Here is a 13994-nt window from a genome sequence, read left to right as displayed (position 1 = left end):
GTTAGGTAAAATTAATTTAGTCTAATAAGCAAGAAATATATATATATATATATATATATATATATATATATATATATATTTATATATATAAAAATATATATAAAATTAAAAACATATATATGTATATATATGTTATTAAAATCTCCCCTAATAGTATCTCTTCTGTTATCCTACATTGATATATATATAGCATATATATATGTATATATATATATAATATAGTTGATAGATATTTTTCCTTTTTAAATTTTATTATACTGTAGTATGCTATATCAGAATGAAGATAGTTATTTTGTAGAGAGGATTCCAAGTTCTAATTTGTGGAAAGATAGGGTAGTTGTAGTAAATAATGTTTTAAGAACAGAAGAGATGGGTTGGTCTACTTAAGAGAGACCAGAAAAAGGAATCTTGATAAAGGGTGTCTGTATTGTGCCTGGATTTTAAACAACACACCTCACCTGCTGGTATGATAAGAGCTTACAGGTATGTACCTCCCAGTATCCAGACCAAGACAGGGTTTTATAGGCTCTGATAACAGCCCCTTCTAACACTTGAACATATAAAAGTTTTTAATCTTTGTATTATCAGTGCTCGGTATATATTAGGTAAGAAATCGCCATATGATAAATTGAAATGGAGAACTTCAAGAGGACAGACGGGAACCCCCACCCATTCCTAGAAGCAAATAATTGAAGTAAAACCTCAATGCCTTTTCACTAAAAGAAGATAACATTTTATTAGACTTTTCAGAAGGGATGCAATATATCAGTATAGAATACATGGTTAACTCCAGGCAAAGCAGACTCTATTGACTACTGTGTTATTAAAATATCCCCTAATAATACCTCTTCTATTACCCTGCATGGTATTCCTGGGTCCAGAGTGATTTTTAATGAGACATCTAGTCCGTAAGCCTCATCACTTTATCTGTGTTTTTACAAATTTCAGTTTTATGGTTTCTGCAGAAATTGGAGTCTGCCAAACAAAACGATTTTGAACTCATCCTATTGATGGGCCAGTCTAGCTAATCACCTGCAAAGGAGACTATGGCAATGAGATCAGCCATTGGCTGGACTTTCCAAACTGTCAGAAATTTAGGAACTGGCTGCTGCCATTCAAACTGTTTGTATGAGAAATTTACACGGGAGTATCCTGGGGATGTGCTTGGGAATTGAGATGGCCTGCAATAGGACTCTACTATCACTTCAGATATGAGCTTTCTCTCCATCTTTGGCTCTGGGAACCAAATCCGTTTCCCTAATTACCCATGAACCATATACTGGGTCAATGGCCAATGTTGATGAGCCATAATAAATTTCAAAAGACAAATGCCGGATCTTAAAAGAGCTCTATAAAATCATTATAGAAGTTAAAAATTGGTAATGAGAGTGAGAGCATCAGAAAGTTGGACATTCTAGGAAAAGTTGTCATCAAATAGAAAAATATTGGAGCCTATAATTTTTAAGACATTTGTTCTAGATAATGTTATAACTATACTGTTTTTGAGGTGGAGTGGAAATTAAGTTTACTGAAAATGGAGCATGAATTTTAAAGCAATATTATCGGCTAGGCCTTTCATTTAACATGGATATTAATTTTATTCAACATCACAAGATTTGGGGCTAGAGAAGAAGACTTTGAAATCCAAAATGTAAGTCTTCAATGAGTATGGAAAGTCGACCTGTGTGGATGACACAGGACAATAAGTTGGATGTTGTGAGCCAAGATGCTTTTACACGTGGACAAATAAATCGTTGTGTAGAAGCAAAAGTGGGGAGTTCGAAGAATGGCAGCTTGAAGTTTAGGCATTGTGTTTTATGGGGCATTGGAAGGATGTCAGCCCTTGTGAAAGGTACAAAGGAAATGGGCTCCTTATGGAGAAAACCAGTATTCACATAAGGTCTGTGTTCTTTGAAAGTAAGGGTACAGGGAGTTTTGTATTTTGTTTCTTAAATAGAATGAGGATTGAGGGCATCTTTAAACTTCTGGGAGGAAAACAGCAGCATGAGGATTAATAATGGAGAAAAAGGATAAAGCATGATGGGATAGGACTGGCATTTGGATGGAGTTGCATTCTGTAAATGGTAGGAATGTGAGAGATAGTAAAATTAGGTAGCATTCAATTTCCAAATGAGGTTCTCAAGTTTGAGTACTATCATGGCAGAGTGAAGCTAGTTAACCAGAATCACATGGGTGAGTTATTGGTTCTGGGCTTCACTCCAGACCTGCTAGATGGGAATCACTGAGGATGGGACCTGCCTTTTATGAATAAGGTTCTCAGGGCACTTTTGGTGAAGCCAGCCCATCTCAGGTTTAAGAACAGAACTAGCATTTGGGATGCTAGTCTCATGTGATTGTTGTACATGGCAGTGGCTGCTCTGGGGCAGAGTTACAGCTATCTGGAATCAGTGGTTTCAGTCTTCCGAGTATGCAGTTCTGGTGAGGATGGTCAGGATGGGTGGAGCATTCCGAGATATGGAGGTAGAGCCAACCCAATGTGTTCTGGAAATCTCCATCTGAAAATCCTATTCCAATGGAGGATAGAATTAGGAATGCATTTGGATGCATAAAAACAAATGTTTTCTTAGTTGACTTAAGAAAATAGAGGAGACAGACAGTTAAGGCATAGTTTCTTCAGCTCTAATACTGCTAAAGTCAAGGGATACGGGATTTCTTTGGTATCTGCATAATGTGTGTCATCTTGTGGTCATAAAATTGCAGCAGAAGCTCTGTACATCTCACATTCAAGGCAGAAAAAGGAAGAAATGGGAAATGACAGAGCTTTTGGCTATGTCATTGGCTAAATGATTGTCACAGACTTCCAATCTTATGTGAGAAAATACATTTCTCTCGTTTAAGCCACCCAGTCTATGGTGCTTTGTTGTGGCAGCCCAAGCAGACTAAGATGTCTACTAATCGAGTTAAATAACATCTTAATATGATATATTAAAAATCAAAATTAATGAAAAAAATCAATGGTAAACAAAATATAAAAATGTTAAGTAAAGGCAGGATTAATGTCACTGATTTTTTTTCAGTCTCTGATATGGATTGGCCTGACTCTACTCAGGCCACAAAACAAAATTTAAGAATATGAAATAGATCCTTTGACCAAAATGAAATTAAGCTATAAACCTGAGAAATACATAATTATTTGGAAATGAAATTCCACAGATGTAAATAAAACATACTTCAAAATAGCCAAGTATTTTGAACTGAATTAAAATGAAAATATAGCTTACTAAAAATTGTGTAATATAGCCAAAGCCGTGGTTAGAAGAAAATCAATAGATTGAAATTTTTCATTAGGAAAGAAAAAAGGTTTCAACCTAGGAATTTAACTATCTATCTAAAGAAAGGAGAAAAAGGACATGTTAGAGCTAAGTCAAGCAGTAGGAAAATAATATATGTTAACACAGCTAATATATGTTAACACTGAAAATGGTAAAATAATAGAGAAAATTATTGAAACCAAAAGCTGATTCACTGACAAGGTAAATAAAATGGACAAAATTCTAATTGGATTGATTAAAGCAGTAAAAGAGAAGACACAGATCCCCAATATCAGGAATGAAATAGGGGCTAACACTACACATATTAAAAAGATAAATAAGGGAATACTGCAAATAATGCTCTGCACATGAATTCAACAATTTATATAAAATGGACAAAGTCTTTGAAAGTCACAAACAACGAAAGCCACTAAAGAAGAAATTGATAACCTGAATAATCTGATGTTTATTAAAGAAACAGCATTTCTTTAATAGTAACTTCATTGGACAGAGAGTACCAAAAGAATGTATACACATTTTAAGAAAGGAAAAAACTGTATTAAAACTGTAATACTCAATATATACCAATAGCAAAAGACGAATACAAGCCATGTGTATATATATTTTTTGGCACCCCTGGAATACATAGAAATGTAAATAACTTCCTTTATAAAAGTATTATTTATAGGTATTTTAATGGTTTATGAACATTTTGCAAGTTGGACAACAAAAGTAAATCATTTTTATAGTATTAGAGAAATCTTTTAGACTGTACCCACACCTTCAAACTGTATCATTCTAACTAATGCCCTTCCCAAGATAGAAATATTCTCTGTACATTTGTTGAAAGGAGAATCTCTTTAGATTTTACCAAAGTAGCAAATATGAAAAAAAAAAATCAACGTTTCTGGCTGTGACTAAATAAGAATGTGCTTAATCACTGCTTCTTGAATAAATGCTTATTATAATTTTTAAAGAGATTGCATGCTGTGGCTCACACTCCGGATACTGTGAACATTCTGTGAATATTTTTAGATCAATCTGCCAGGACTTTGCCTTTGTCTAATTTTGTAAAGGCTGCAAACACACAAATTATCTCTTAATGAGAATCTGAATGACACAACATTTTACCCAGTTAAATAACTAAACACCTGGTTACCTTTTAAAAAATCTAACTAACTTCTAGCTACCTTTTAAGATCTAATAATTATTCATTGAAATCCATTATTAATTTCTAACTGAAGACAATTGACAAAGAGATTGTCTAACGCCCCTGGAGTCAAAGTGGATGTCAATTATGACTCTTACTGCAGTGGCCTTGAGACTGGGACTTCCTTCTCGCCATAGCATCTGAGAGAGTATGGCCAGTTTCATATAACCTGCTTGTACAAGATAAGATTTGAAGGGTGGCAGGCTGTAGACATGAGGCCTCATTGGTGTAGAGACCTTGAAATCATTGGCAAAGCTTCATCCTGCTGATCATGTGCTATTAATGGAGGAATTTAAATCCCTCAAAATAATTTCCTACAGCTTGATTGTTTTGCAGTGTAAGCATGGGAGAGAAGGAAGGTGAGGGGAGGGAAGATAAATACGAATATAAATATAAATAATTGATATCTTTAAGTAACTTTCAGCTGCGGGATTGATTGTACTAAAAAAAAAGAGCTGTCCAGGAGATTGATTGACAACTTACATCCCCATGCCGTTGTTTTTTATGGTTGAAGATTCTAGTTTGAGAGCCAGAGGTAATAAAAGTGGTTAACACTGGTGAAAGATGTTTAATACCAATTGACACAAGCTACATTTTTAATTCATGCAATTTATAGTTGACTATTTTGCTATTCTTGTTTATAGTACTTTGTGGGTTTTTTTTTGTCTTGTATAAATAGTGAAAAATTACTATTTAATTGGACTATGACCAATATTTAATTATGTAGCTGTAGAAGGGAGAGGATTTGTAGCTATGATATGAATCTAGAGAAATTACAGTTTTAATTGTTTCATGGTAATTGTTATTGTGCCATCTTAGCTTCATTTATTGCCCACACTCCCTTAACTGCAAATGCGCTTTTATTTTCAGTGGATCTTCCATTCAGGCAGCTTTGCATATTCATCATTTGTAAGCTTTCATTATGAGAAGCCAGATTATGGATATTATTCATAAATCACTTTCATAACCAATTGCTTCAATTTCATTCTAAATAAAAAATGGAAGCAATTTATATAGAGTCTATGATATTTAAAAAAAATTGTTTATAAGTCATTTATCCATTCATTAAACACATGTATATTGAGCACCTACGTTATGCCAAGAATATTTCTAGACACTGGGGAGACAGCAGGAAAAACAAACAGTAACTCCTGCATTCATGGAACTTACATTTTAGTCAGAGGGAGAGAGACATTATACCAATAAACAAAAATATTTTATGTTAAATGGTGATTTGTGCTATGGGGAACAATAACATGGAAAACCAAGATAAGAAATGCTAGAGGTGAGGGTGAGATGAAGTTTTAAGTAGGCATGGTTACATGAAGATCATAGTTTTTGAGCAAAAAGGCACGTTGTTGAGGGAGCAAGTGATGTATATCCTGGCAGGTCCAGGAAACGGTAAGCCTGGTTTGTATGAGGACGATCATGGTAAGGACTCTTGTGTTTACTCGGTGAAGGGTAAGAAAGCCATGCAGGGGTTTTGAGCAAAGGAGACATGATCTGACTCACACAGTTAAAGATCATAATGGGATAAGGGCAGCAACAAGAAGGCAAAATAAGAAGTTATTACTACAATCCAGAAAAAATGCTGTTCATTTGAACCAGAACCGATAATACTAGTGGAAGTGGTAGGATGTAGTCCGATTCTTGATGTGTTTCACAGATAAAGCAAAGATATGCTGATGGATGGTGTGTTCAGGTAGAGAGACAGAGATGTCTCCAGATTTCTTACCTGAACGGGAAGGATGCAGTTGTCATGAACTAAGATGGGAAAGAATGTGGGAGGAGAAAGTGTGGGCAGAGGAAATCAGAAGTTTCATTTTGCACATATTTCTGCTGACATGCTTGTTAGTTATCCAAGTGAAGGAACCAAGTTAGCAGCACGATTTCTATGTTGGAGTCCTGTCAAAGGTCTGGGCCAAAGATATAATTTTATGAGTCATTGGCACTTAGGAAAAATTTTAAAGGTGTGAGACTAGGTGGTACTAAGAAAATGGAGAGTATAGGGAGGACAAGCAATCTGAAGATTGAGCTCTGGGATACTCTAATGTTACTTAGTGTGACCTTGAGGAGATGAGGGAAAACCCACAAAGGAGTCGACAACGTACAGCTAGTAATTTAAGAGGAAAACCAGGAGAAAATTATGTACTAGAATCTAGTGAAGAAAATGTTTCAAGAAGGAGGAGTGATCAACTATGTCCTATATTACTGATATGTCGAGTATGTTGGGGAGAAAAATTAAACACTAGATTTAGCAACTGCATATGTTATATGCAGTTTCAGTGGAGTGGTAGGATAAAAAACAAAGAATAAACTTCAAATACATGCTGCAACATGATGGAATCTTGAAAATATTCTAAGTGAAAGAAATCAAACATAAAAGGCCACATATTATATAATTCCATTTATATGGAATGTCCAGAATGGGCAAATCCGTATAACCAAAAAGCAAATAAATGGTTGCTAGAGGCTTGAGAGATGAGGGAGGAGAGAATGGGCAGTGACTGTTAACGTGTATGGGTTTTATTTTGGAGTGACTGATGAAAATGTTTTAAAATTAGTGGTGATGATTGCACAGCATTGTGAAAGTACTAAAAGCCATTGAATTATATACTTTCAAATGGTTAAAATGGTGAATTTAATGTTATATGAATTTTACCTTAAAAGATTTTTGAAAAAAACCTATTGGACAGATTCAAGAGAAAATGGGGGCAGATTCTTAAGAAAAAAGAACAATACTGGAGGTATCACACTTCCTGACTTTAGCTTGTACTACAGGGCTACAATAATCAAAACAGCATGGTATTGGCAGAAAAACAGACACATAGACCAATGGAATAGAATTGAGAACCCAGAAATAAAACCACATAAATATGGACAGATAATTTTTGACAAAGAAGCTAAAAGCATACAATGGAGGAAAGACAGCCTCTTCAATAAATGGTGCTGGGAGAATTGGATAGCCACGTGCAAAAGAATGAAACTGGACTGCTATCTGTCACCATGTACCAAAATTAATTCAAAATGGATCAAAGACTTAAGCATAAGACCTGACACAATAAACTGCATAGAAGAAAACATAGGTACTAAACTTATGGACCTTGGGTTCAAAGAGCATTTTATGAATTTGACTCCAAAGACAATGGAAGTAAAAGCTAAAATAAACGAATGGGACAATATGAAACTTAAAAGCTTCTTCATAGCAAAAGAAACCATCAACAAAATAAAGAGGCAACCAACTGAATGGGAGAAGATTTTTGCAAACAGTGCCTCCAATAAGGGGCTAATATCCAAAATATGTAAGGAACTCATGAAACTCAACAACAAAAAACAATCAACCCAATTGAAAAATGGGCAGAGGACCTGAAGAGACATTTCTCCAAAGAGGACATACAAATGGCAAATAGACATATGAAAAAATGTTCAACATCACTAATCATCAGATAAATGCAAATAAAAACCACAATGAGATATCACCTGACCCCAGTCAGAATGGCTATCATCAAGAAAACAAATAGTAACAAGTGTTGGAGAGGCTGTGGAGAAAAAGGAACCCTCATACACTGTTGGTGAGAATGCAGACTGGTGCAACTTCTATGGAAGGCAGTGTGGAGGTTCCTGAAAAAATTACGGATTGAATTACCATATGACCCAGCAATCCCTCTCCTGGGTGTCTACCCAAAAACTCTGAAAACATTTATACATAAAGACACATGTGCTCCAATGTTCATTGCAGCTTTGTTTACGGTGGTCAAGACATGGAAACAACCAAAATGTCCTTCAATAGATGAATGGATAAAGAAGTTGTGGTACATATACACAATGGAATACTATTCAGTGGTAAGAAAAGATGATATAGGAACATCTGTGACAACATGGATGGATCTTGAAAGTATAATGCTAAGCGAAATAAGTCAGACAGAAAAAGCAGAGAACCATATGATTTCACTGATATGTGGTATAAAAACCAAAAACAACAAAAGAACAAGACAAACAAATGAGAAACAAAAACTCATAGACACAGACAATAGTTTAGTGGTTACCAGAGGGTAAGGGGTTGGGGGGTGGGAGATGAGGGTAACGGGGATCAAATATATGGTGATGGAAGGAGAACTGACTCTGGGTGGTGAACAGACAATGGGATTTATAGATGGTATAATACAGAATTGTACACCTGAAATCTATGTAAATTTACTAACAATTGTCACCCCAATAAATTTAAAAAAAAAAGAAAAAGTAAACAAAAAAAAGAAAAGAAAATGGGGGCAGAGGAGAAGATAAGAATTGGTGGATGGTCAGTGAGAAAATGAGGAACATTGAGAAGTTAGTTGGAGGGTGTTGTAAGGTCAGGAGGTTTTATTAAGTTGGCTGAAATTTTGACCACTTTGTATACTGTAGCTTTTCCAATGTAAATATGTTGCTAAAAAAAGATGGGAGGAAGTTTCTGGAATGATTCCTTAACTAGGCAAGAGGAGATACATCTTCTGTATAGACAAAAGGAGTGTGCCTAAAGAAGAGTATGGTTACTTGACCCACAGTTACAATAGTGAAAACATGTGAGCAGCAGTGTAGGTAGATTGATAGCGTGACTTGGGCAGTTTCCTTCAGATTTTCCCTATGAACTGTGAAGCAAGATCATTAGCTGAGAATGATAGAGTGTAAAGAAAGTTGAATAGCTAAATGAAAGAGGAGGTGGAAGTTTAAGGAGTGGGGGTAAAGGGCTTTGAAAAGTTGTCTAGTAATGGAGGAAAAGGAAAGAAGTAGGAAAATGTAGGATTGTCACGTAGCAGTGGAGTGAGTAGTCAGGGATATGTCATTTCAGTCATCATGATTGTGGGCTCCTCTTCATCCATGTTCAGCTGCACAGATGCAGGATGGAATAGGTGGAGAGTTTTGTGTAGGTCTGAGCCTATTCACAGTGATGCTATCAGCCAGAAATGCCTGTGGCACTCACCTGGGTCCACACTACTTGCTGAAGCCCCCACAGACATTTTCCTGCCTTGAGTAAATGTTATTGCTGGACGGGCCCTTCCAGTTCTTATTATGACTGCAAGATGCACTTCATCAACAACCATCGTGGGACTTGGAAAAAACAAGGTCCATTACTCACAAGTCCTAGAGGATATAGGGCACACCCAGGCCTACACAACTAGGTCCCTAGGTCATGTGGGGGCCGGGGGTAGGAGGGGAGAGAAAGAAAGAGAATATCAGGGGTTCTGCCTTTACTGGAGTTGAGGGTGGGGGGCCTAAGGTTTCATGGGTTCACTCGTAATTGGTAAATTAAAATAATAACAATAGTAATAATAATAATAGTAATAATAATAACAGATATTAAAGCATGAGAAGGGAAAAGCAACCAGTTAGTTATCTAGGTCACCCAGGGCTTTGTAAAGGGGAATTTCATGGGTGGGAACAGCCTGATTCTTTAGCCACTTGTGTGGCCATGTGTTTATTGGAGATGGATGTCTTTCAAATGGATACCAAGGCAATCACAAGCTTAATGACAGGCACTTACACTGTAGGGAGAGTTGTACTTATCAATTTTTGCTCTGAGAGTATGGGAAAGCATAGAAGGGCCAGGGGATGACTGATTGTCTAACATCTATAAGAAAGGAAAAGAGGACATGAGAGGATGAAAGGAATTGGAAAGATTGTTGTAACATTAGCTAGTAGGGCCTGGTGCTGTCAAAAAATGGTTACAGTTGAAATACTAGAGGAAGTGAACTGGAACCATAGGGATGATGGTTGGGGAGTGGGCCACTCGTAATCAAAATAAAGGAAGTGTTATCATTAGTCATGATAATACTGAGAGGAGTTCCTTTTTCATCAATGTTTTCCTTCATGATCACCAATAAGAAGAAATTAAGAGGCAAGGTGAAAGTGAATATGGAAATGACAAAGGGTGACAGTAAGCCAAGAGCTCACCAAGGATTGAGGGTTAGTGCACTGGTGTCTGGAGATGACTGTAACAAGCTGGTGAAACCCCTTGATGTCAAGAGATCCAAAGCTTGGGTATTTAGGAAGCGAGAGTGAGAATTATCTGGGAATGGCTATGGGGGCAGAAAGGACACCTAGTCCACTTTCAAGTCCTTTGTTGGGAGGACTTTGAGGGGGAAAAACAGGCACCATTTGAGAGGGCTTCAGTGAAAATAGTTGCAGGGCACATCCAGCTGCCAGTTAAAGAGGACACCATTTGGTAAAAGAGTGTTTAACACATGTACAATTATCCCTCTAATAATAGGCTCTTAGTTTCCACATTAGGGCATGTGACTTACTTTTGTGGAGAAGTGGAAGATTTGGTTTGGGGCCCTGGCAGTCACCACAGAGATCTGATTAAAATCCAGAACTATTGGCATGGTCAATGTATTCTCTCTCTCTCTCTCTCTCTCTCTCTCTCTCTCTCTCTCTCTCTCTCTCTCTCTCTCTCTCACATGGATCTACTACTTAAGGGGAGATGCTGCCATAGAGAGGAGTTGAGTGGAGAGTGCTTTGTAAAACAAATGTTAATACTTTAAAAAATACATGAGTCTTTCTAGCTGAACCTGCATCTGACTTGCTAATCTTTAAATTTAACAGATGACATTTTACCGTATGAAGAAACTTTGGATACCAAGCAGGAAGTATGTCATCCAGATACAAGTCTCTGCAGATTTGACACTAGAGATGAAGGATTGACGTGTAAGTGTTAAGCTGACACACCCAGCTTGTTGGTGTGCTTTCATTCATGAGACCTAGACCACTAATAGGAATATCAGACCACCATTAGGGATATTCACTTGCCAACCTTTGTTGACTTATGTCTGAGTTTTAGCTGGAGTGCTGTTGGAAGTCTTGGTGTACTTAAAATGTGAAAGGTGGAAAATAAGGTATTGTTGTTTTGTGAAACAATTCCATTAAAGACCATCTTATAATTATATGCAGTATTTATCCTTTAATATTTTAATGTGGTTATGAATAGTCAATGATTTAAACTAACTTAATTCCGTAAAGTAGGTAAAGCCAGATATTATGCCATTAAAAAAAAAATCACAAGCAAAGCAGTGGTACAAGAAAAAAATGAAAAGTTCTTTTCATTTTCTTTATGTCTGTGGTTCTCATTTGCGAGGGTGCCCATCTGAGTCAATTGAAGAACTTTTGAAATTGGAGTTGCTGGTACACTCTAGGGCTTATGGAATCAACATTTTCAGACATGAATCGGTGTGTGCATATGTTTAAGCATAATTGCAACATATAACCATGGTCAAGCAGCTACTGTCAGAGACTGTGATTATCCATCGAGGTCTTTCTCTCCTCTCTTTAGTGTGTCAGGCCTGTGGATTTGAACTTGATATCTGTGACTGGACATCAGAAGCGTCTGCTGGGCAAATTTCCTGGACGCGCACAAAAGCAAGAGAAGTTCCTGCATTAGAATCTATACCTCAGCAGGATCAAAGTAGTGATGATGAAGGTAGGTAATTAAAAATACGTAATATCTTTTGTGTATTATTTTCAGAATTCTGCTTTATTGTGACTAGTATGAAGACATTTAATTAGGGGTCTTGATGAACATTCTGGTATATTTTATTATGCCATGGATATTGAAAGTGAAGAAAGCAATCATATTTCCAACAGTGTAGAGGAAAAATTATGCTAGGTTAACTATGTTAATTTTTTAAATTTTATTATTTTGTTATCAGAAGATAATAGATTTTTGTGGGAACAGAAAAGAGAAAAAATTATCACTGCAGTATTGTCAATGAGTTTCTTCCTCTTATTCTAACATTAAATCTGTGATTTCTGTGTACTTTCTTCTCCATTACTTTTTCTCTCTTTTTTTTGAAGGGATATTGTTAGTCTTTTTTAAAATTCATAACTTAAAATTTAATTCCAGCAAAATTGATAGCTACCTTTGCTACTTTCATGTAGACTTTACTGTCTTCACAGTTGTGCCTTTTCTAGAATATCAAATAGTCGGAGTCAGATCATATGTATCCTTTTCAGATTCAGATACTCCTTAGTAATATGCATTTAAGGCTTCTCCATGACTTTCAATGTGCTTACTAGCTCATTTCTTTATTATTATTATTAGTAGTAGTAGTAGTAGTAGTAGTAGTAGTAGTAGTAGTTTCAGGTGTACAAAATAATGTAATAGACATTTGTACCCCTCACAAAGTGATAACCCACCCCAATCTACTACCCCTCTGACATCATCTATAGCTGTTACAGTTCCACTGACTATTCCCTATGCTGTACTCCACATCTTGTGACTATATAAGTATATAGTAGTTGACATTCATTATTGTTCAGCTTCAGCTTCAGGTGTACAATGCAGTGGTCAGGCATCTACACCGTCCATGAAGTGGTCTCCCTAATAAGACAAGTGGCCATCGGATACCCTACAGAATCTTTACAACATTATTGATTATATTCCTCAAATTGTCTTTCGTATCCCCATGGCAATCTTGTGGTAGCTCGTTTCTTTTTAATGCTGAACAATATTCCACTGTCTGGATGGACCACAGTATATTCATTCACCTACTAAAGGACATCATGGTTGCTTCCAAGTTTTGGCAATTATGAATAAAGCTGCTGTAAACATCCATGTGCATGTTTTTTTGTGTGGATGTAAATTTTTAGCTCCTTTGGGTAAATACCAGGGAGCAGGATTGCCAGATTGTATGGTAAACGTATGTTTACTTTTGTAAGAAACCGTCAAACTGTCTTCCAAAGCGGCTGTACCATTTTTAATTCCCACCAGCAATGAATGAGAGTTCCTGTTGCTTCCCATCCTCACCAGCATTTGGTGTTGTCAGTGTTCTGGATTTTGGCCATTCTAATAAATGCGTAGTGAAATCTTATTGTTGTTTTAATTTTTATTTCCTTTATAACCTATGACATGAAGTATCTTTTCATGTGCTTATTTGCCATTTGTATATATTCGTTGGTGAGATGACTATTAAGGTGTTTGCTTGCTAGTCTTTTATTTTATTTTTTTTCCCCTCACTGGTGTAGAGGCTTTGATTTGTATTCCTTGTATATTTGTAGCTATTTAAAATTTTGAACATTGTTAAAAATGTTTAATATTTACTATTTAACAATGTTAATTTTTTTTAACAAAACCTAAAGTGCTTCATTATATTCCTCTCTTTCTGGACTAGAAGGACCTTGGCACAATTGAACTCTCATTTTAAGCCCTATTTTGGTCTTGAATTGTAATTTAACATTTTCAAAAAGATTTTTCGGTCAATGTCTTTGGAAGTTATTATATTTCCAATTATTGCAATGATATATTTTATCATTTTCTTTACTCACCATTGTTTCTTTTGTTTCATCCTCTCTTAGTTCCTTTTTCTTTCTTGCAAAGGTTTACTCTTTAACTATTCTTTTATTTATGAAAGATCTGTGGTGATAAACTTGCTTAGTATTTATAAACTTCAAACGTTTTTATATTTACCACACGTAAATAATCTCTCTGATCATACACTTTAAGAATGAAAGTCTGTTTATTTAATTTCTAACTATATGGTGAT

General features: G+C 36.0%; 1 protein-coding gene across 1 annotated transcript in view; it reads left to right on the top strand.

Moving 5' to 3' along the window:
- The window catches only part of MALRD1 (MAM and LDL receptor class A domain containing 1), a gene marked incomplete at its 5' end in the record, with an annotated part of 573210 nt that overhangs the window by 32454 nt on the left and 526762 nt on the right, over positions 1–13994 (top strand). Inside the window, 2 exons of the mRNA XM_081051765.1 lie at positions 11062–11163; positions 11786–11932. Of these exons, the coding sequence (XP_080907891.1) occupies positions 11062–11163; positions 11786–11932 (249 nt within the window). The remainder of the gene's footprint in view (positions 1–11061; positions 11164–11785; positions 11933–13994) is intronic.

This window comes from Rhinolophus hipposideros (genome assembly GCF_964194185.1).
Source record: "Rhinolophus hipposideros genome assembly, chromosome: 1".
NCBI classification, from domain to species: Eukaryota; Metazoa; Chordata; class Mammalia; order Chiroptera; family Rhinolophidae; genus Rhinolophus; species Rhinolophus hipposideros.
The sequence above is the reverse complement of the archived record's forward strand: the minus strand, read 5'-3'. Positions and strand labels throughout refer to the sequence as shown.